Below are 22210 nucleotides of genomic sequence, written 5' to 3'. Positions count from 1 at the left end.
AGGAGCATGCAGTCTAATCACTGCGACTTCCCTGACCTAATAAGGTCATGTGGAAGAGCACCCAGCAGCAGCAGCTCCCACGCTGGTGACCTCAGCCCTACAAAAGGCTTCATCATTCTGCAGAGCAGATTTCTACAGCATGTCTCCAGATCTAATCTGATGAGCCTACAGACCCTCCCTAAGGTGCCACACAGACAGCCTTCTGCCACCGACACCCTGCGCTGCCGGTCGGATAGGTGTGTGTGAGAGTGTGTGTTTGTGGGACTGCAATACTCAAATCCTCTGGAGATTTGCACCTAGCAAATATTGAATTAGGGCCAAGACTACTACAGTACCTGTGTGTGTGTGTATGTGTATCCGTGTGTATAAATGTAAGCATGTGTGTGTGTATACTGTATACACACGTGTGTGTGTGTGTATCTGTGTATATACACACGCATGTGTGTGTGTGTGTGAGAGAGCCAGTCCTCAGCAGGTGTCCCTACTCACCATGACAGTACAGTCCTCTGAGCCGCTGGCGATCACATGGTCGTTGTGAGGGCACCAGTCGATGTCCAGCACGGGGCCGGTGTGGCCGCACACCGTGGGGTAGGCCTTGTCGATGCGGCCCGACTGCACACACACACACACACACACAAGGATGGGGTTAGTCAAGGCCTGGTCCTCACACACACACACACACACATCACAACACACATAAACAAGGTACTGATCCATGGCTGAGAGAGACACCAAATCCCTAAATAAACCAAGAGGTTAAGAAGCCAAACAATTCAAAGAAATCACACACAGAAAGAGAGTGTGCTTTCACACATGTTTCCTGTCATTCATCTCTGGAGTAAAAACAGATTTGGTTAAGCCCTGCGTCTCGATATCTACAGTAAATGCTGTGTTTTGGTGATGACATCATCGCGATGATGTCACCGTGGACCCAATGCCTGACCCAGACTTCTACAACACATCTCTCTAAAAAAAACGACCCAGGATCAAACTATTTACTGAGCCCCTTATGCAATGGCCTTATCCAGCAACCAGGCCAAAAGGACCAGAAATAACTTGGCCAGAGCTACACACACACACGCCAGCACACACACACACACGCCAGCACACACACACGCCAGCACACACACACACACGCCAGCACACAATAATGCTTCCTGCCAAATCAACCGGCTTCATATTTAATTTTGACCTTTGACCCTCCTGGGTGGCGAGAGAATGAGGGAGTCTGCGCTGCAGCTGATATCCAGGAGTGACTCACCAGCAGAAGCCATGGAGACAGAGGACAATAACTACAGCTGTGGTTGCCCGGCAACCCAGCCATGACGACGGGCACGTCCACCCCAGCCCTCTCCGCGGCTTTCTGGCAGACCAGACCAGCGAATCACGAGGGTCTCCACGGAGATGGGCATGGCCAGACGGCGACAGGAGCAGAACATGCGTGTGTGTCGTGAGGAGCAGTACTAACACACAGCTACCTGGTTCCCCAGGGTTCCTGCTACAGGGTTCCCACTGACCAGAACTGTGATGACGCATGTTCTGGCGGCTTCAACCGCAATGAATCAAAGTCCAGTGTGTGTGTGTGTGTGTGTGTGTGTGTGTGTGCGTGTGTGTGGGAGAGAGTGAGTGAATGTGTGTGTGAGAGTGTGTGTGAATCACAAGACTTGTTCCAGACCTCACCCTGCCCTGTGCACACACCGTCATCTAACAGCAGGCTATCAGGTGCTGCTATCGGGGCCTGGGAGGGAGGGAGGGCTCTGTAGCAGTAAAGACAAGGAGGGAGAAAACGGGGGACAGAGGCAGGGAGCGAGGCAGGAAGTGAAGTAGGTAGCGAGGCAGGATACGAGGCAGGAAGAGAGAGAGAACTCCAGAGCCATAAACCTGGAACGAGAGGCAGGGTTGGCAGCCTTCCAAGCCCACTAGCCCAGATCACAGCCACGGCCTGCCGGCCAGCGACTGCCCTGCCTCTGCATAGCGACTGCCCTGCCTCTGCACAGCGACTGGAAGCAGCCTGGCTGAAAAAAGAGGCAGGCCTATCAGCAGGGGGGCAGGCGAGGCAGGAACACGAAGAGGCGAGGCAGGAACAGGAAGAGCTGAGGCAGGTACAGGAAGACGTGAGGTGGGAACAGAAAGAGCTGAGGCAGGAACAGGAAGAGGCAGGAACAGGAAACAGATCCAACAGGACAACGGGGATGAGGAGGACGAGGAGAGGTGTCTGGGATGCAGGCTGGAGCAGGAGAGAAGCAGGAAGGTGGTGTTTTCTGGTCTGGCTGCTGAACCCCCTGTATCATCAGGTGGTCAGCAGGAATGGGGATGTGCAGCAGGTTTATTTCCAGGGACAACAAGAGTGTAGAGAGGTTGTGGACTGTGTGTGTGTGTGTTTCTGCTGACTGTGTGTGGTTCCCCAAGCGGACATTGCAGCCAACCAATCAGACGGACTGGAAACCAGCAGACACGTAGACAGACGAAGCTCCTCTGTCTCCCTGTCACTTCCTGCTGACATCAACGTTCTCCAGAGGCCTGGCTGCTTCACAGTGAGATTAGGAACATGTGGGGCTGGCCTGGGTCTGGGTCTGGGTCTGGGTCTGGGCCTGGGTCTGGGCCTGGGCCTGGGCCTGGGTCTGGGTCTGGGCCTGGGTCTGGGCCTGGGCCTGGGCCTGGGTCTGGGCCTGGGCCTGGGTCTGGGCCTGGGTTTGGGTCTGGGTCTGGGCCTAAGTTGCAGGACTGTACACTTGCATTAATTATCAAATCACTCTTATAATGTCCAGACATGAATGTTTGCACACAGATCATTGATGTCACATGAAGGTAAACAGCAGCAGGCCTGCATACTTGGCTAGGAAACTTGGCAAAGCCAACAATTTTTTTTTCTAAAACCTTGGCAAGTGTATGCTAACGCTACACTATCATCTTGGTCAGGATAGGCTAGCTCATGCCAAAGCATTGCATTGGTTAAGCTAATGCTACGCTAACACTTAAGCTAGGCTAGCTGGCCCAGAGTTCCCAGGACAAGCGGTCCACCGGAGAGAGCGGCTAGCGTTCCTGGCATTCCACACCTCGGTCTCCCGCCCCGCCGTGACTAACAAGGGCCTAACTACTACTAACGCAGCGCCCCTCGGAGGCGCTAAACCCGTGTTTGTATGCGCTGTGCACAATTAGGAACTCCAGCGTCCGACGCGAACACACCAGAGGACCCGTCGGCGTGAGTTAACAGGACTGGGCGTTGTGATTATCTACATAAGGCAGGAATGCTTGTGCAGAGTGAGGTTAGCGCTGCCAATAAACAGTCAAACGGTGTAAACATCTTCAGGGCAGAGCCTGCCTCACCGAGGCAGCTTGCGGGCAGCTGAGGCAGCTTTTGGTGGGAGACGGAGAACATAGCCCATCTCTGACACGTCTGAAACATGAGGGCAGCGTTGACGACGGGGATCCAGCTGCTCTGGAGCCACGGAGACACTTTTCCTTCAGCTCGCTGAGCTACTTCACCACAGGCAGACTGACTGGCTGGTTGGCTGACAGCATGACTACCTGGCTGGCCTGTGGAGACATGCCCAGGGCTTGTGCCCCCCCCCCCCCCCCCCCTTGGGGAGGGGTGTGAAGCTGAAGGCAGCAGCTCTGCCCTCCCTTTCCCCCTCCCATCATCGTCATGACCACCCGCCTGTCAATCAGTCTCCACGTCAGCACCTGGAGGCATGTTGGAGAGGCGGGGCCTGGCTGTGTGGGGGTGACCAGAGAACCAGAGGCATCCGGGGTCACGAGCGTGACGATTGATAAAGGATGAGGATACGAGTCCAACACACACACACACACGCACACACACACACACGCACACACACACGCACACACACACGCACACACACACGCACACACACACGCACAGGTGAAGGCAGAGTCTGTGGTGCCGTCCTCTCCTGAGTCTGTGCATGGAGCAGAAACCAGCTCCTGAAATAGACAGAGCTTGAAGAGCAAGCAAATCTCTGATCTGTCTCCAAGACAACCAGCCTGGGGGAGCCTGATAGGAGAGACAGTTGGAGTGAGAAACATGAAGGACAGACAGGTAGAGAGACAGACAGGCAAGCAGAGAGACAGACAGGCACAGAGACAAGCAGAGAGACAGACATACAGAGAGACAGGCAGACAGAGACAGTCAGGCAAGCAGAGAGACAGACAGGCAGAGAGACAAACAGGTAGACAGAGAGACAGGCAGACAGACAGAGAGACAAGACGACAAGATCTAATCTGACAGATCCAGAAACAGAGGCCCAATCAGGAGGTCGCGTGAGACCACACCCACCCCCAGATGATGAAACCGAGACGCACCGCATCTGAAAAAGTCTGTAAAAACAGACGGACTTCCTGTACAGGGCATGACCGAAGAAAACAGGAATACCTGTTGCATAGCAACAAGTGAACATAAAAAAACAGGGCATTCATCGTTCGGAGAGACGAACGAGCCTTCTGAGACAACATGTGGACGACATGAGCGTTAACCCTCTCTGCCCCAGGGCCCTCCACACACACACACACTTCCTCTCCATACCACTGAGCATGTGATTCTTACACACACACACACAGACACACACACACTATTGAAGGGGTCGTCCATGCATGCTGGCCTTCGGAGCTCTATGGAAATTTCCACTTCCCTTTGTGTGTGTGTGTGTGTGTGTGTAAGTGTGTGAGTGTGTAAGTGTGTGTGTGTGTGAGTGTACCACCACACAGCAGTCCAGTCTGACTGCGCTGTGTGGGAGGTAGCTAGCTAGATCTGGCAGATTGGGCATCACAGTTGATATGAACAGTGAACTGTCTGTCTGTCTGTCTGTCTGTCTGTCTGTCTGTCTGTCTGTCTGTCTGTCTGTCTGTCTGTCTGCCAGCACACAGCACTTCAGAGATCTGCCTGTCTGCCTGTCTGTCTGTCTGTCTGCCAGCACACAGCACTTCAGAGATCTGCCTGCCTGCCTGTCTGTCTGTCTGTCTGCCAGCACACAGCACTTCAGAGATCCCTCCTCCTCTCCCGTCAGTCTCTCACACTGCTCCACTCCAGCCAGCCAGTTCCGGAATCCACACTGCAGTGTCAACCGCCAGGAGCCAATGGCGAGGCAGAGAGGAAGTACTGGAGGAAGGCAGTCCTGCAGGGAGCAGTGCATGACCATATAAGGTAAGATCTGTAGTCAGCAGGGCTCAGGCTGGGGCAGAGGATCCAGAGCACAGCCTGGAGGACAGGCTGCTGGAGGACAGACTGCTGGGGGACAGGCTGCTGGGGGACAGACTGCTGGAGGACAGACTGCTGGAAGACAGGCTGCTGGGGGACAGGCTGCTGGGGGACAGGCTGCTGGGGGACAGACTGCTGGGGGACAGGCTGCTGGGGGACAGGCTGCTGGAGGACAGGCTGCTGGAGGACAGGCTGCTGGGGGACATGCTGCTGGGGGACAGGCTGCTGGAGGACAGACTGCTGGAAGACAGGCTGCTGGAGGACAGGCTGCTGGAGGACAGGCTGCTGGGGGTCAGGCTGCTGGAAGACAGGCTGCTGGAGGACAGGCTGCTGGGGGACAGGCTGCTGGAGGACAGACTGCTGGGGGACAGGCTGCTGGGGGACATGCTGCTGGAGGACAGACTGCTGGAGGACAGACTGCTGGAAGACAGGCTGCTGGAGGACAGGCTGCTGGAGGACAGGCTGCTGGGAGACAGGCTGCTGGGGGTCAGGCTGCTGGGGGACAGGCTGCTGGAGGACAGACTGCTGGAGGACAGACTGCTGGAGGACAGACTGCTGGAGGACAGGGGGGACACCCCTTCTGATACTGTGTGTGAATGTGTTGCTGTGTGTGTGTGAGAATGAGCTTGTTTTGTACTTTTTGAGTACTTTTTCTTTCACCCATTGCACTTTGTGCTTGTACATAACACTACATATTACTACTTAATACTAGAGCACAGACATGCATCCTGCATCATTTTGGCGGGAGGAGCTAAAGAAGCACCCCCCTTTCCCTCACCCCCCCCCCCCTCCACAGCCCCCCCCCCCCCCCCCCTCCACAGCCCCCCCCAGGGCTGATGCTGACAAAGCCCTGGGCTGGGACGTACGAGGGGGACAAAGGCCCCTAGCAGCTGGCTGCCCCCCCCCTGGGCCAAGGCCAGATGGACCAGCCTGCCACATGCACCCTCACACAGGCTGTGCAGGGATGTGTGTGTGTGTGGGGGTGTGTGTGTGTGTGTGGGGATGTGTGTGGTTGTGTGTGTGTGTGACCTTGCAGAAGAAGCAACAGGAGCGTCAAGTTCATCAGGCATAACCTCCCCTCACCCTCCTGCAAAAATCCCACCAATCAATAAACTGCAATGTAACCTAAAGACGTGCTCTCGGATTCGCCCGTGTTTCGCAGTGAAAAGCCGTGGATGGGTGAAAGCAGAGCAGTCAGCTGACGCAGAGACCAGGACAGATGGACCTGGCAGATTACGCTGTGGTGTCATTCAGCCGCGACGCGCTCACAGCCAACAAGCCAGAGCTTTCAGGACACGAACAAGCCCTCTGGAATGATATGAACTTAAGAGTTTCAATGCTCGGCCCTGTTGATAGACAGTGTAGATAGATAAAGAGGGTGGGCCGATCTGAATACAGAGCTTTTTGAAAGACCTCTCGAGGAAACTGCCTTCTGCTCTGCACGTACACATCTCTCTCTCTCTCTCCTCACTGTGATGTGCTGAGTATAGTCAGGGTGTGCAGTAAGAACAAAATCTGCCTTTTCTACTGCATTGAAGAGAGAGAGAGAGAGAGAGAGAGAGAGAGAGAGAGAGAGAGAGAGAGAGAGAGAGAGAGACAGGGAGAGAAACAGGGAGAGAAACAGAGACAGAGACAGAGAGAAACAGAGAGAGGGAGGAGGAGAGACAGACAGACAGGGCCCAGTGTAACCCAGCCACATGACACCACAGGTGGTCCCCCACTGGGTCTGGGAGCTCTGTACTGACCAGGACCAAGCCCAGGAGCAGCCCTGACTACAATCTCCTCTCCTCCAGACTCTCCTTCCTGGGCCCCCAGTGGCCCCCGCAGTGCCTGCCCCTCCCCAAACTCTAATGAACCCAATAACGACGCAGGGGGGAGGGGCTAAGAAGAGTCATTATTTATACAACCGCCTTGTTTACAACCAAACACTCTGTAAAAGCAGTCTCTCTCCAAGCCCCGGGCGAGACTGAGCGCCCACACGGCTCCCAAGACCCTTATATGGCCCAGTGCATGAGGGGAGCTGCCTCGGGCCACGTGCGGTCTGGCTCTGTACGCTAGCCTGCTGCCATGTGGATCTGGTCCCGGTCTCATGCACCAACCTGCTTGCAGGGAAATCAGAAATGCAAATACATTTACTATATGCAAAAAAGTGTTCCACTGGAGTCAGCTGAGGAGACTGCCTTGCTGTTGAACAGGGTGGAGGTGAGACAAGCCTCAGCTGCCTTGCTGTTGAACAGGGTGGAGGTGAGACAAGCCTCAGCTGGCTTCGACTGTGGCTTAGCCCCCGGGGAAGGGGGTAGGGCCCCCAGGAGGTGAGTACCTGACAGGTGTGGTTTTGGAACATTCTAGGAGGTACCTCTCCAAATGCCCTCTGACATCCCTCTGCTTCTCTCAAGATATCTGACGCACATTACAGGATATTTCCCCTCTAAAAACCTCGGTGGGTGATATGATCCTCTTACATGAGGGCTAGCGACCGCCACAGAGCATAGGGTCAGTGTTCAGCACCTGTCCCCCTGAGGAGACATGGTCCTGGGGCTGTGGGACTGGGAGATGCTTTAAACCACCTTAAAGAGAAGAACATTTTGAAAAAAAAAAGGATGATTTCCAATAATCCAAGCTGAGTATGATCATAATAATGAATTCAGCAGATGTCCACAGTGACGTACAGGTTGTTTTCAAACCTGCAACCTCTGGATCCGCAATCAAATGCTCTAACCACCAAGCTACATCCAGTTCAGACAGAACTCTCCTGCATGTCTTTCCTTCTCTCTCTCTCCCTGCCTTAACTTACAATCTGTCCGACTGGCAAAGCCCTATGCAGTGCCGACTCAGCGCCGACTCAGCGAGTCCAAACAGGAAGTGTGTAATAAGCTCCGCCCCTCACCTTGTGGAGAGGCAGGACTAGGAAGGCCCCACCCCCGCTGGCCTCGATGATGATGGCGACGAACTTGGGGTTGACGGCGCAGAAGGAGCTGTCCCATGTGACCCGGGAGACGCGGATGTCATCATAGCACTGGTCGTTCTTCACCGCCTGGCCGAAGACGTGACGGAACTTGCTCTGTCTCACCACTCGCCTGAACATGTCTGGGGGAGAGAGAGAGGGAGAGGGGGAGAGAGAGGGAGAGGAGCGAGAGAGAGGGGGATAGAGAGGGGGAAAGAGATAGAGAGGGACAGGGAGAGGAGGGGGAGGAGGGAAAGGTAAGGGAAGAGAAGGAGAAGAGAAGGAGAAGCAGAGAGTTAGGAGTCGAAGTTGAGATCACAACAAACATTCTCCATGGACAACACGGAAAACAGACATCTCTCAGCGAACCCAACATGAATCACTTCACAGCAGCTGAATGAGCAGTGAGGACTATCCTCACTGCTGCCTGGGTTCTTCTGTGGAGAAGCTGGCTCTTTGAACCCCATGTCCCCCCAGCCTGCGGTGCACATTAAAGATCCTGTGAGTGTGTGTGTGTCTGTGTGTGTGTGTACCTGACACACACTCCTCTCCAAAATCTAATTCCAGAACTTTGGCTTCAACCTACAGACAGCATGTGAAGGCACACAGCCAAACTCAAGACACAAACAAGGCCATAGGTCTTGTCGAGACAAATTCCAAACAACGTCATCAATCAAACCCGTGACTCTTTAGGACCCAGGAGGAACCGTGGCGAGGGGTGAGCTTGAACACACACGAGCCAGCAGCAAAGGTGCAGTAAGAAGTGTGTGTGTGTTCCCACAGGACACCAGATCTACAGGAAGTTTTTCCTGTTTCAATGTGTGGCACTGTGACCAAGACAGATAAGGCCCTGTGTCGGGTCCAGGGTCCCTGGCTAACAGTGGGTGGGGGTGTGTGTGTCATAGATTAAGCCACGTCTGTGGAGCCAAGCCCTTCTTGCACTTTCCCCCTCCAGCCTGGGTGACACTGCACATCCCACCAGCAGACTGCACGCCTCCAGACGCTCCAGCAGAACACCACGGCTCCTTCCTGCCTCTGAAAGACGACAGGAAGTCGGATCCTCCGCGGGTGAACCCAGCGTCGACCCTCAAACATTCTTCATTCTGTGTCCCGTCGAGGGGAAAATGTGTTGGTCTTCGCAGAGAGTGCGATCATGGGATCCTGACTCGTCAACAAGCAGGGCTCTGTGTTCAGGACTGAGAGCCCTCCAGGATGTTAGCCCACCTTCCTCAGAGTGGACGATCTACCACAGCGCCGCTCTGCAACAGGGCCGCTCTGCAACAGGGCCGCTCTGCTAGAGCTTCCTTAAATAAACCCCCCCGTTTCCTCTGCAAGTTCTAACGCCCCAGAGTCCAAACTAACACAAACGCACTCCTTCAGGTTGACCTCTCCGTGACCTTAGTTCTCACGCTAGGTTCTCAAACGAGCGCCTCGCTGTGCGGAGAAAGCGGGGTGCAGAGGAGTCCCAGACAGCGGGCCAGCTCTCAGCCACCACAAGCTGTGGTGCTCCTGTTCGACTGGGGATGACTGAGGTGAGCCGGACCCCCTGGCTGGGGATGACTGAGGTGAGCCGGACCCCCTGGCTGTGTGACAGGGCGGGGGTGGATGAAGGGGTGATTGCAGCCCACTCCCAGACAGTGTTCAGGCAGAGCCAGACATCAGCTGTCAGAGGCCACCGGGGGGTGTCCTGGAGAAAGGGGTTCCATCTCTGGAGGAGGGGAGGAAGGAGGAGGGGAGGAAGGAGGAGGGGAGGAAGGAGGAGGGGAGGAAGGAGGGAGGGAGGAAGGAGGAGGGGAGGAAGGAGGAGGGGAGGAAGGAGGAGGGGAGGAAGGAGGAGGGGAGGAAGGAGGAGGGGAGGAAGGAGGAGGGGAGGAAGGAGGGAGGGATCTCCTCCATCGCCTGGCAGGTTTGCTCCAGGCAGGTCTGCATGCTGCATGACCCCCCCTGCATGACCCCTCTCTGGGCCCTGGTAGGAGCAGCGAAGGTTGGCTCTGGGTTCGGGATCCCTCGCCAGGGGTCAACGCGGGGTCACGACAGCCGTTTGGAGGGAAAAGACGCAAAGAGAAGAGAGAGAGAAAAACAGAAAAAGAGAAAGGCAAGCAGAGAGAGAGAGAAAGAGTGAGACAGAGAGAGAGACAGGGTGAGACAGAGGGATGGAAAGAGAGAGAGAGGAAATAAAGAGAAGAGTGAGGTGGATGTCCGTGCTCAGTGCTGACGTCAGCCAGCTCCTGTGTAGCGGGGTCACCAGGGGAGGAGCCAGGGAGGCAGGCAGGACCAAGACCCGGTCTCTCCTCAGGCCCTGTTTACAAAGACAGACCGGCTGCCTAGCAACACCACTAAAATACCAGCCCAAGAATGCATAAAAAAAAAAAATTGCGTTTGAGAGAGAAGGTGCAGCCAGAGTAACCGAAAACATAACAGATGAAGCCTTTTAAGTTCATAAAGTCTTGGTGCCCTTGTCAGAATGGCTTGCTTTTACGCATTACCTACAATTGAGGGAAAACGACCAATGACACGCCTCGAATTACAGAGGTTAGAATCCTGTGAAGTGAAACACAAGCTCACACGCTCTTGAGCAAACATGACCTCAACCCATCTTGCTTTCGGAATCTAAAAAAAGGAACATTGGTTTAAGAGCAAGATATTGGGGCTGGACATACGTGAAAACAGAAGTTGTCTGTTTTATTAAATGTGTACGATAAGGTGGAGACCAACATGTGCTGATATGACACCACAGAGAAAACTATCAAAATAACAAATAGGCCTAAAGATACCTGTGAAAACAGGGTTACAGTTGTTTTTATAAGAACCAGCAAAGGTTCTCAGTTGCCAAAGTGTGTGAACAAGTTTCTCTTTGTTCAATCTGCAGTGGAAACTAGACAGATTTTCCCCTGTGGTCTCTGGAACATCAAGTGTAGCCATGACTAGGCACACAGGTCTAGCTGTCTGGCTCAGTCGCACCCAAAAGGATGGGAGTTCTGGGATGAGCTGAACAAACCATTAACAGAGTTCTCCAGACACAAACACACTAATACCCCAGCTCATCATCCCTCCTAGTTCCTCATCCCTACAGCGTTGGGGCTGTCGGGTGTCTGTGGGCCGTGTCACACGCCCGGTCGTCCAACCTCGTCTGGCGTCCGTCAACCTCCAGGAGGAAGTTACTCACTTCCTGCTGCTCACTTCCTCTATCCTCCTCGGCACTCTGCTAGCTTCCTGCTAGTTTCCTACTAGCTTCCCCCTGCAGCCCAGCAGCTCATCTGAAGGAACGCGTCTTCCCCCACACCTGGACCCGCTTACTGACGCAACTATTAAGCGTTTCTCCATGGCAGGAACCAAGCATAGCTCAGCCTAGCATAGCATAGTCCAGCCTTGTATAGCCTAATCTAGTATTGCTTAGCATATCCCAGCCTAGCCTAGCTTAGCATAGTTCAGCCCAGTCTAGTATAACCTTTGCTGGCTAGGCTATGGAGCTAACCAGCTCCACCAACATGAATCCCAGCCATTCAGCAGCTCACCCCAGGGGCGAGCGCTACCCCCGACGACCCTTATCCTGGGTCACATGCTTCACTCGGCCCACCCTTAATCCAGACAGACAGGCCGCACAGACGGACCAATCAGATCGCAGGGGGAGGGGGGTCCACCTGCCCGTCTCCAGGGCGACGGCGGCGGGCGAGGGTGATGAGGAGAGACAGGAGGAGGACCCTGTGGGTCCAGCCTGCCTCGCTGCCACAGGAAATGACTCACAGGAAATGGAACCAGTGTGACACAGGCTGGGGCATCCTTCTCTGCATTCCACAACTCCCCACACACACCGGACGCCCGCCGCTGGCGGACAGAACAAGAAGGGAGAGAGAAGGTGGGGGGGGGGGGGAGTGTTTTCACCACCGCGGTCAACATTGAATGGGTCTCTGTGCGGTTCTGCGTGGCCTAAACATCCAGTCAGCACTACTGTTCCCTTCCTGGTATCAGGACAAGGGTGGGTTCTTCAGTCACGCTAACTCTGTTAGCAAGCCTGCTGCATCAGGTCAGGTCTGAACCCGCACGCCTGCTGAGCGTGCCCAAACTGACCCTGCCCACCACACAGCTGCCTGAGGAGAGGGGAACTATCTCCTGCTGGAGGTTGAAGGCCTCCTCTGTCCTGCCTCTAACACAGCTGTAGTGCTGCCTTGCATTCAGGCAGGGAACATTGTTCTGCTCTGACATAAGACTGGGGACTGAACAGTTACAGAGATAACTGTGGAGGAAACGAGAGAAAACCAGGACTAGCAGCTGCACCAAGAACCTTCGCTCTCTCTGTCTCTCTCTCTCTGTCTCTCTTTCTTCTTCAGCCTTCAAACACAGCCATACATGGATATATTTATGCATCCTAAAAAATTAAAAAAAACCGACAAAAATAATGTATGATCTGCATCTTAATGCTGTTGTGGACAGTAACAGTTAGCCAGACAGGAAGACGTGCAGCAAAGGGCCGGGGATGATTTGAACCCAAGCCATCATGGTAAAGCCTCAGCCTATGAGGTACCTTCTCTACCCTGTGACCCTCCCACTGTCCCCCCCCCCCCCCCCCCCCCCCCCACACACACACACTCCTGTCCTCCCACACACACACACTCCTGTCCTCCCACACACACACACTCCTGTCCTCCCACACACACACACACACACACACACACACACACACACACACACTCCTGTCCTCCCACACACACACACTCCTGTCCTCCCACACACACACACACACACACACACACACACACACACACACACACACACACACACACACACACACACACCCCACACACACACACACACACACACACACGCCCCCGGGCCTTCAGCCCTCTACTGTCGCCTCAGATCCCTCCACACATTGGCAGCCCCCAGCCTTTGTCACCAAGCGCACACAGACACACCACCTAATCCTCTTCCTGTAACCAAGGCTGCGGACGACCATTGTAACCAGAATCCAGTTGGCATTCCAGCGCCTTTCCCAACAATGAGATAAGGTGCTGTTTATCCACCCTTCTCTGCCCCTGGGTGAACACATGCTCTGTGTGGAGCAGGGTGAGGGTGGGGTAGGGTAAGGTAGGGTGGAGCAGGGTGGGGTAAGGTAGGGTGAGGGTGGGGTAGGGTAAGGTAGGCTGAGGGTGGGGTAGGGTGGGGTGGAGCAGGGTGAGGGTGAGGGTGGGGTAGGGTGGGGTGGAGCAGGGTGAGGGTGGGGTAGGGTAGGGTAAAGTAGGGTGGAGCAGGGTGAGGGTGGGGTAGGGTAAGGTAGGGTGGAGCAGGGTGGAGCAGCGTGGAGCAGGGTGGAGCAGCGTGGGGGTGGAGAAGTTGAAGCAGGCCATTGGCCCTAATGCTGCATCCTGCTTAGCATGTGGAAAGGAACAGAGACTGGAGTTGACCAACCGAAGCCCGTCTCTGCCTCAGCCTCAGCCTGTCTCTGCCTCAGTCCGTCTCTGCCTCAGCCTCAGTCCGTCTCTGCCTCAGCCTCAGTCCGTCTCTGCCTCAGCCTCAGTCCGTCTCTGCCTCAGCCCGTCTCTGCCTCAGTCTGTCTCTGCCTCAGCCTCAGTCCGTCTCTGCCTCAGCCCGTCTCTGCCTCAGCCCGTCTCTGCCTCAGCCTCAGTCCGTCTCTGCCTCAGTCTGTCTCTGCCTCAGTCCGTCTCTGCCTCAGCCTCAGTCCGTCTCTGCCTCAGCCTCAGTCCGTCTCTGCCTCAGCCTCAGTCCGTCTCTGCCTCAGTCCGTCTCTGCCTCAGCCTCAGTCCGTCTCTGCCTCAGTCTGTCTCTGCCTCAGTCCGTCTCTGCCTCAGCCTCAGTCCGTCTCTGCCTCAGCCTCAGTCCGTCTCTGCCTCAGTCTGTCTCTGCCTCAGTCTGTCTCTTGCCACAGATCCGACAGCTCTAGCCGTCAACACACAACCAAACAAGGATAAAGTCTGTTTGGTTAAAATAAAATCCACAGTCTGGATATTTCACCTGGTTTCGAAACAGGTACATCAGGATATGTCACACTCACACTCACACACACACACACACACACACACACACACACACACTTCTGGAGTACAGGCAGGTTAATAATCAATCTGGGTGTCTCTCCAACAGGGGTTTCTCCAGTCTGGAGCGCTACACTCACCATGCACGAGCACATCCAGGACGTTAAAGAGGCAACTACTGAGATCCTATAAAGCTACATATATTAAGACAGGCTTTAAGGTGGCCAAGATACCGTGTTTTAGACCGCTGAGAGCACAGGAATCTATGGGCTCCACCGAAACAAGAAGCAACAGCCTATGGCGATCACTCTCACAGCGCAACAACTGCTAATTCAGCCACACACGTTGAACAATAACTCCCAAAAAACCACCGTGGGTGTTTCAGTCGGGCTTAAAAACATTCCCGCAGACTCTGACACAACTCTCACCCTGGGTTATGAAACCCCCCCCCTCCCTCCCCCCTGGAACTCCAGCCTGGGCTGCACTTCACCAGATGTTGTCAGTCGTGGGTGGGAACCAAAAAACGGAGATGAGGAAATCAAGTAGGCCAGCGCTGCAGTGTTACCAAGGCACCGGAGCCGGTTTGACAACACGCGAAGCAAAGCAGGGGGGAGAAGTCCATTACAACATAGAGTCGTTTCAGAAAGACGTAGTCTAACCCTCTCTGACTGGGTTAGCAGCACTCTGGCTGACGGCCGAATCAAACAAAGAGATCCTATTTTAGGAAAGGCATAATCCATCTTGCTCTGCATTTAATCAGGGTGGATCGGATACATTTTTAATCATAACGTTCATTTCCCATGTGTCTATAACGTGTGTGTGCGTGTGATTGCAATGCAGGACTGTGAATCATTACACAAATTGAGTAAAATAATCCCATTGCACATTGTTTAAATACCTGTTAGCCAACAACAGAGGAAAACAAGGCAGATGCAACACTTTACGATTTCTCCCCACCTGGCAAACTACTAAAACAATTATGAGTCTGCACTCAATCACTGAAGACATTCCTTGTTTCTGTCAACTTGTCGTCGGAATCTTTACAGATTATCTATCTACAGTTGAGTCTTCCATCTTCTCGGCAGACTTATGATGTGGGCTAAAATAACACCAGGGGCACTGACAGGACCCGACACAATCTCAAAAATGTTAGACACGTGAAGAAGCTGCTATGCCGTAAACCACTCAGATATACGAGCTGGAAGTATTACCTTTCATTTCTGTTTCAGTTGTTTTTCAGTCTGTAACGTGCGCCTCCCCCCCCCATCATGTCCCTAACAGCCCCCCCCCCCCCCCCCCCCCCCCCCCCCCCCCCCCCGCCCCCAACACACACTCTTTCTCCCCCTCTTATCCACAGACATCATTTTGCCAACACGTCCTTGTATCTCACGCTTAATCTCCCCTCGCTGTCTGACCCACTTCCTCTCTGCAGAGCTCACGAGCTCAAGACCCGGCTCCTCAGCGGGGAAACGAAAGCAGCACGAGGGCCCTGCTCGTGCTCGCCACTGGAGCTTGATGTGTCTGGACACATCCTAGCCTAAACATGACCTCGGCGATGACATTTGCCCAAACAGTCTGACAGCTATGATCTGATCACACCAGTTGAGAAAAGGGAACTCCCATTGCCAACTCACAATAACACTCAAGCTGAAACAGTAGCCTTCTCTACTGGAAAAGGACCATAACTCAACCGAATCTTCCCTTTAACAATAACTATAATGACAATATTATAAATAATCGGTCTCCACAGGTGAAAAAAAAACGTTTTTTATTATTTATTGCTAAACTGTAGAATTTTATGAATCCATTGGGTATGTAGCCGAGCAGGTGTCAAAGGATTTCATTACTAACGTTGACCAACCATCACCTCCGGTTTAGGAAGAGTAGCGACTATGAATGCGAATTAGCTTCCCTTCACAATTCTCTTCTCTCCGTCCCCTCGATCTGCATGTTTAAACAAAACACACTTCTGATCATAACATCTTTACAAGAATAACTACGTGAGTTGTTGAGAGTCGAGACGACTTCTGAACAATGTGCGCTTGTCAAGGAATTCCATTCACACCCTCATTTCAATGCTTTTCTTCACAAAGAAGTTTTACCAAGGGAGAAATCACTCTGGACTCAAATGAGGAAATGGGTGTATTTGAGAGTTTCCCTCATATCCTCAAACATCATTTTTTTGACGTAACACAACAGTAGCTAGTTACCTAATTTAGGTTATAATCACGGCAACTGCCAACCTGAATCGAAAACGGGTTTGTCCTATCCTAATCTCAACTGCATTCATGTACCCAAATCACCAGACGATATCACCATCTCCTCCATAGAGTCACGGAACCGAGTGCAACTAGCGCGAGCTCTGATCGGTATACGGTGACGCTGCCGTCTCCACTGCCCTACCCACACAGCGGCTGAACTGGTAGACTACCCGCGAGAGGAGCGGCGGAACACTTTTGAAGCTTAGACGGTGAACGTTGAATTACTTGATCAAAACCTGTCAACGATCGTTTAAATAAACTAGCAGACACCGGCTGCTACCAGCATTTACCAACGAACAAAGTTACAAACTTGTCTGTAGCTAGGGTTACACACTTTCAAGTTTCAGCGAGGTATTTCCTTTAGGTTATGTATGATCAGTGCTAGCTAAAGCTAGCTAGCTAGTGCAGTTGACTATTCAAGTCACACGCCCTAGATTGCCGGGAAAAGCTATGTGTAAGCATACAGTACAATCGGATCCATTGTCAAGTCTTACCTTACAGATCTACTTAAAAATATTCCTGACAGCAGAATCTAAAATAGAACAGGCCGACGTTTATCCAATTGATTCCACTCAGCTAGTGCCGCTGAACACTCGCTAGTGCTCTTTTCCACTGACAGTGCAGCTGCAACACAGAATGGACCCAACACCCTCTCTTATCCCCGCCTCTGTTCCTGGCCAGGGATGTTTGGAACAGATCGAGAACAGCTATGACTGAATAGCAGCCAAGGCCACCAATCATTGGGAGCATAGGAAAGGAAAAGCGACCCACAAGCTTCCAAAAGGATAGTCTATTTACGTGGAGAGGGATTTAATGTGTATAAATAATTTAAATAGAGCAGACTGTTATATTAATCAAACTGTTATGATCAACTATTCTGTTTCATGGAGGTCTGGTCAGGTCAGCCATTAACAAACGTCTTTAACTGAAGAATAGACAATAGACTGCATCGCATTAATCAACCATACATCTGAATAAGTTTAACAAATACATTAATAGTTATTGCATTTAGCATTCTACTGATAGCCACAAGGGGGCGTCATATCACAAATCCACATGCAGAGTGGATCAGACCATTCATCCTGCTAGCAGCTGTGTTGCATCAAACCCAAGTTGATAAGACCCACTTGATAAAAGCTGGATCAAAGAGGATCGTGATAAATCACTTGAACGAAGTCAAGACAAATCCTTTAGACCTATAGATCAGAGGATCGTTCTGAAGTACCTTGTGTCTCTTTCAGAAACTCTCTCAAGCATTAACTTCCACCCAGATGCCCTCAGAGCATCAGAGCTTTTTTTTTTCTTCTCTCGAAAAGTTTTAAGTCGCGGTACATATTTGTAGATGTGTAACTCGTAACCAAGGCCTTACCTTTTCTCACAGATGGTTTCCTCTCCAGGCTCTTGTCCGGGGATTTCTGCTGTGAATCGAAAGCAGCTTTCATCAGTGCCACCTTAGCGGACAGAGCCGCCTCCGCAGGCCCATCTGTCTTGGCCTCCGCAGGCTTTGGCCAGTCATGCTGGGTGAGCTTCTCGTGCAGCTGAATGGTCTCCTTTATGAGCTCAGAGACAGGCCTGGGTTTGGCCGCTCCCTGGGGCCTGTCCCCCTTCGAGGCCTCGTCTTCGCTCCCTCCTCCCTGCCTCTGTTCGGGCTGGCCCGCCGTGCGGTTTTCTGCACTCGCCGTCCCGGCGAGAGACCCAAGCTGGTTCTGGTCTTTGTTTCGGGTCTCCACTTTTGGCACGTTCTCTTCCGACGGACACACTTTGGCAGCTTCTGAAACGCGGCCTTCCTCCGTCTCGACGGCTGGAATGCCCGGTACCTCGGGAGGAGCCGTCTTTATCTCGTACTTATCCTCTGACTCAGTCTGCCGGGTGTCTGGGAGGAGTGGACGAGGCGCCGGCACGTTGTCGGGGGTAACGCTTTGTCCCGGCTGGGAAGTTTCCTCCACGGTGTCTCTATCGCTCTGACTCGGGTCTTCGTCGATACGCAGAGGCTCAGGGTCTACGGTCGGGTCGTCAGTCTCCCTGTCGCGCCGTGACGTCGGAGGCGTGGCGATGACTTCACACGTGGGGGGAGATGCGGGTCTCTCTGGGATGTCACCCTCCCCAGAGGAGACTGTACACTCCTCGGGGTCTGACAGGTGGGGGTTCGAAGAGGGGATCTCTGAGGAGGGAGGGGTCAAGTCTGTCATCGTCATCCCCTCTTGTTCCTCTGCCATCGTGGGATCCTGCGCTGAACCCTTGCGGTCGGGCATCTTCACCTGCGACGCCTCTTCCTCCAGACAGAGTGTCTTGGCGGCATCCGTGGTGTCTTCGGGGTGTCGGGTGACATCTGAACGTTCGCCGGTTCCCTCGGTCTCCTCGGTTTGGTCTGGCGGGCCGCTTCCAGTCTCCTGACTGGACTGTGTCGTCTTGGTGTGTCCCTCAAGGGATCGCTGTAGCGAACACTCATAGGAGGGCACCGCAACTCCCTTCAAATCACACAGCACATCCAGTGCTTCCAGATGAGCTGTGTTTGCTGTGTGAGGGGCACCTGTTGCTGCCGGGCCCGGGTCTTCCTCACGGTCCTGTAGAGAAGGGTTGGACTCGCTTGAGTCTTCCTCACGGTCCTGTAGAGAAGGGTTGGACTCGCTTGGGTCTTCCTCACAGTCCTGTAGAGAAGGGTTGGACTCGCCTGGGCCTTCCCCACGGTCCTGTGGAGAAGGGTTGGACTCGCCTGGGCCTTCCCCACGGTCCTGTGGAGAAGGGTTGGACTCGCCTGGGCCTTCCCCACGGTCCTGTGGAGAAGGGTTGGACTCGCCTGGGCCTTCCCCACGGTCCTGTGGAGAAGGGTTGGACTCGCCTGGGCCTTCCCCACGGTCCTGTGGAGAAGGGTTGGACTCGCCTGGGCCTTCCTCACGGTCCTGTGGAGAAGGGTTGGACTCGCCTGGGCCTTCCTCACGGTCCTGTGGAGAAGGGTTGGACTCGCCTGGGCCTTCCTCACGGTCCTGTGGAGAAGGGTTGGACTCGCCTGGGCCTTCCTCACGGTCCTGTAGAGAAGGGTTGGACTCGCCTGGGCCTTCCTCACGGTCCTGTGGAGAAGGGTTGGACTCGCCTGGGCCTACCTCACGGTCCTGTGGAGAAGGGTTGGACTCGCCTGGGCCTTCCTCACGGTCCTGTAGAGAAGGGTTGGACTCGCCTGGGCCTTCCTCACGGTCCTGTGGAGAAGGGTTGGACTCTGGCTTTGCCTCCTCGGCACAAGCATCCTTCACCCCCTTCTCTCCTGTGTCGGTCTCGTTCCATTTCGAAATGACAGGAATCGCCTCGTTTTTGTTTCTTCTCAGGAGCCTCTCCAAAATGGAACTGGGCTCGGGGGGTGGGAGGGCCGCCGCGCCCACGGAACCATACGACTCCTCCGGTGCTTTTGTTTCGGTTTCATCCAGAGAGGTGTTCTCTGATGCAGACTTTGAGAAGCCTTCCCACGCCTCGCACCCTGCGGTGAGACCTGTGCCTATTTGCGGCCTTCCTGCCTCTTGTAATGAGGGCCTTTCTCCTTCATCCTGTTGTTTACAAGCTGTCGTCTCTGACTTGATGTTTGAACCACTGTCGTCTGCTTCAGCCTTCACCTTGACAGAATAACAGTTGGTTTGATCATTGATGCGCGTCGCGCTCACGTCAACTAAGGCTTCGGGGACATTGTTCAAAGGTGAATGAACTTCAGTTGTGGGCCGTTGGGTATTCTTATCCGCCTCACATTTGACATCCCGGCACATTAAATCTTGATGTTGATCTATCTCAGTTTGAGTTGTTTCCTGGTTCTGTCCAGCCGAGTGCAGCAGCTTGTTTCCTCTCATCTGAGTGAGGTCATCGTCGGTTCCCGTCTGTGTCCCACCCTTGCGGGCTTCCATCGCACACTCCTCCTCGTTTTCCATGTGGCTCTTGCCCACAGGCACAATGCCTACAGTTTCCTGAACAGCCAAACTACAAGACCCACCAGGAACTTCCACCAGGAGGTTTTCTTCCTGCTTTCTGAACTTAGGAGCGTTCGTCTTGATTTGATGATCCATCTCCTGGCTGCTCTTCTTCTTCTTCTCTCTCTTGGTTTGGGTGTGTTGTCTGAGTGCTCTGGCCTTCCCCTCAGTCCGCACGCTGCTCTCCTGGCTCTGGCTGTCGTCCGGACCCCGTGGAGCTGTCCTCCCTCCCTCCCCTCCTCCGGCCCCTCCTTCTCTCACCTCCTCCCCTTCGTTGGGAGGACTCACCCCTTTCTGAGTGCTTACGTTTTTCCCTGCCGAAGGTGTGGTTGGCTCACCGCCTGGGCCCTGGTCCAAACCCTCGGAGGTTGCCTTCCCCGAGTCCTCCCCAGGGTTGAGAGCTTCCTCGCTGGGGTTTCCTCCTTGCACCAGCTCCCCTGTCTCCCCGCCTGCGTCCCCTGGGTCTGGACTAGGCCCCAGCTCCTCCGCTCCACCACCTCTGGTCTCCGGGCCCCCCTCCACCTTGTCTTGATTCTGTCCCATACTAGTCTGTGGAGAGAGACATGCTGTTAACCTCACAATAACAAAGATCAGTCCTCCCACGATGATGCCATAGCTTCGGCATGCCAGTCCAGCGGTGTTCAGTCAACCGCAGGACGTCACTCGTCCACATCCATTCGCCTTCTCTCTCTCTCTCTCTCTCTCTCTCTCTCTCTCTCTCTCTCTCTCTCTCTCTCTCTCTCTCTCTCTCTCTCTCTCTCTCTCTCCTCCCCCTCCCTCTCTCTCTCTCTCTCTCTCTGCCATTTTCACCAAAGAGCCTACACATACGATTAAACACATGTCGCAAAGTCAGAGGTTGGACATACGAACTGGAAACCTGAGTTGAAGAAACAGGAAAAGGGATTGTGTAATCAGAGCTATCAGGCCTAGGGGAGTTAGGTGTGATTAGATTACCTTGGAGCAGCCCAAATCAGAGAGGCTGTAGACAGCGGGCTACATACATGTAACCTGAGAAGGCCATTGTAGGGACGGCTAGATAGCAGACAGGCTAGACACACTACATAGCAGTCATTTACATGGTCTACTGCACGCTCAATGTCTTATGACCACAACCGCTCCAGACCCCTATTGATTGTTCGGGCTTCCGCAACCCTTATATGGTTCACTTTAGGAAACAAATTGGAGTCACAAGGTTTTGCTGAAACCTTCCAGCTGAGTGGGATCTCATCAACTCTTTATTAGACCTTAGCTCAGAGTAATTAGGACTTATACAAACAGGGATAAATTAAGTAAATGAAACAACAAGAGTGTTTAGGAAAAATAAAATAAAAACATGGACGTACTGAGTGAGAATGGTACAGTGGAAGTTGGCATGACTTCCTCTTACTGGGTTTGGGATAATCGGCAGATGCACGCAAGACGATTCAATCTCTCCACAGCCACGCTGATAATAATCCCACTCACACTATCTGGAAGTTTATGAATATGAGGTCTTATGAAGCTCTTTTCAAATAATTCTTTCCCAGGCTTCAAATTTAGAGGGCTCTTCACAAGCTAGTTTTATTTGGTTGCAATTCAACTCGTCTAAAATTTCAATTGACCCCTCGGCTAAAAATAAAACCCTCAAGTACAGGATGTCTTTATATTGTTATTTTCATTTCTCCCGATTTGTGTTCTGTTGAGCAGTGAGTCATCCAGTCATCTCCGCTGATGAAGTGAGGTGGGCAGGAATCACCCTCCTGTCGTTCCATCATGTTTGGGACTTATGTGGTTTCGCAATGTATGCTTCAAGTTTGGCTACCCGCAATGTTTGGAGCTATCTCGTTGTTATGATCAGTGACCTATGCACTTTTGCA

The 22210-nt window shown here is 53.4% G+C and overlaps 1 protein-coding gene across 2 annotated transcripts in view; it reads right to left on the bottom strand.

The window, feature by feature from the left end:
- Positions 1 to 18145, bottom strand: part of coro1ca (coronin, actin binding protein, 1Ca) — a 24923-nt gene extending 6778 nt beyond the window's left edge. The window contains exons 1-3 of one of the 2 annotated variants that reach the window (XM_047016834.1): positions 17777 to 18145; positions 8100 to 8299; positions 490 to 612 (exon numbers count right to left, since the gene is read on the bottom strand). In XM_047016834.1, the coding sequence (XP_046872790.1) occupies positions 490 to 612; positions 8100 to 8299; positions 17777 to 17849 (396 nt within the window). In that variant the 5' untranslated portion in view covers positions 17850 to 18145. Of the gene's footprint in view, positions 1 to 489; positions 613 to 8099; positions 8300 to 16901; positions 17080 to 17776 lie in introns of those variants that run through there. The other variant, XM_047016835.1, reaches the window with a different exon arrangement.
- Positions 18146 to 22210: the final 4065 nt, after the last annotated feature.

This window comes from Hypomesus transpacificus, unplaced genomic scaffold, assembly GCF_021917145.1.
Source record: "Hypomesus transpacificus isolate Combined female unplaced genomic scaffold, fHypTra1 scaffold_42, whole genome shotgun sequence".
Lineage (NCBI taxonomy): Eukaryota > Metazoa > Chordata > Actinopteri > Osmeriformes > Osmeridae > Hypomesus > Hypomesus transpacificus.
Note: the sequence above shows the minus strand (reverse complement) of the source record. Positions and strands in the feature narration are given on the sequence as shown.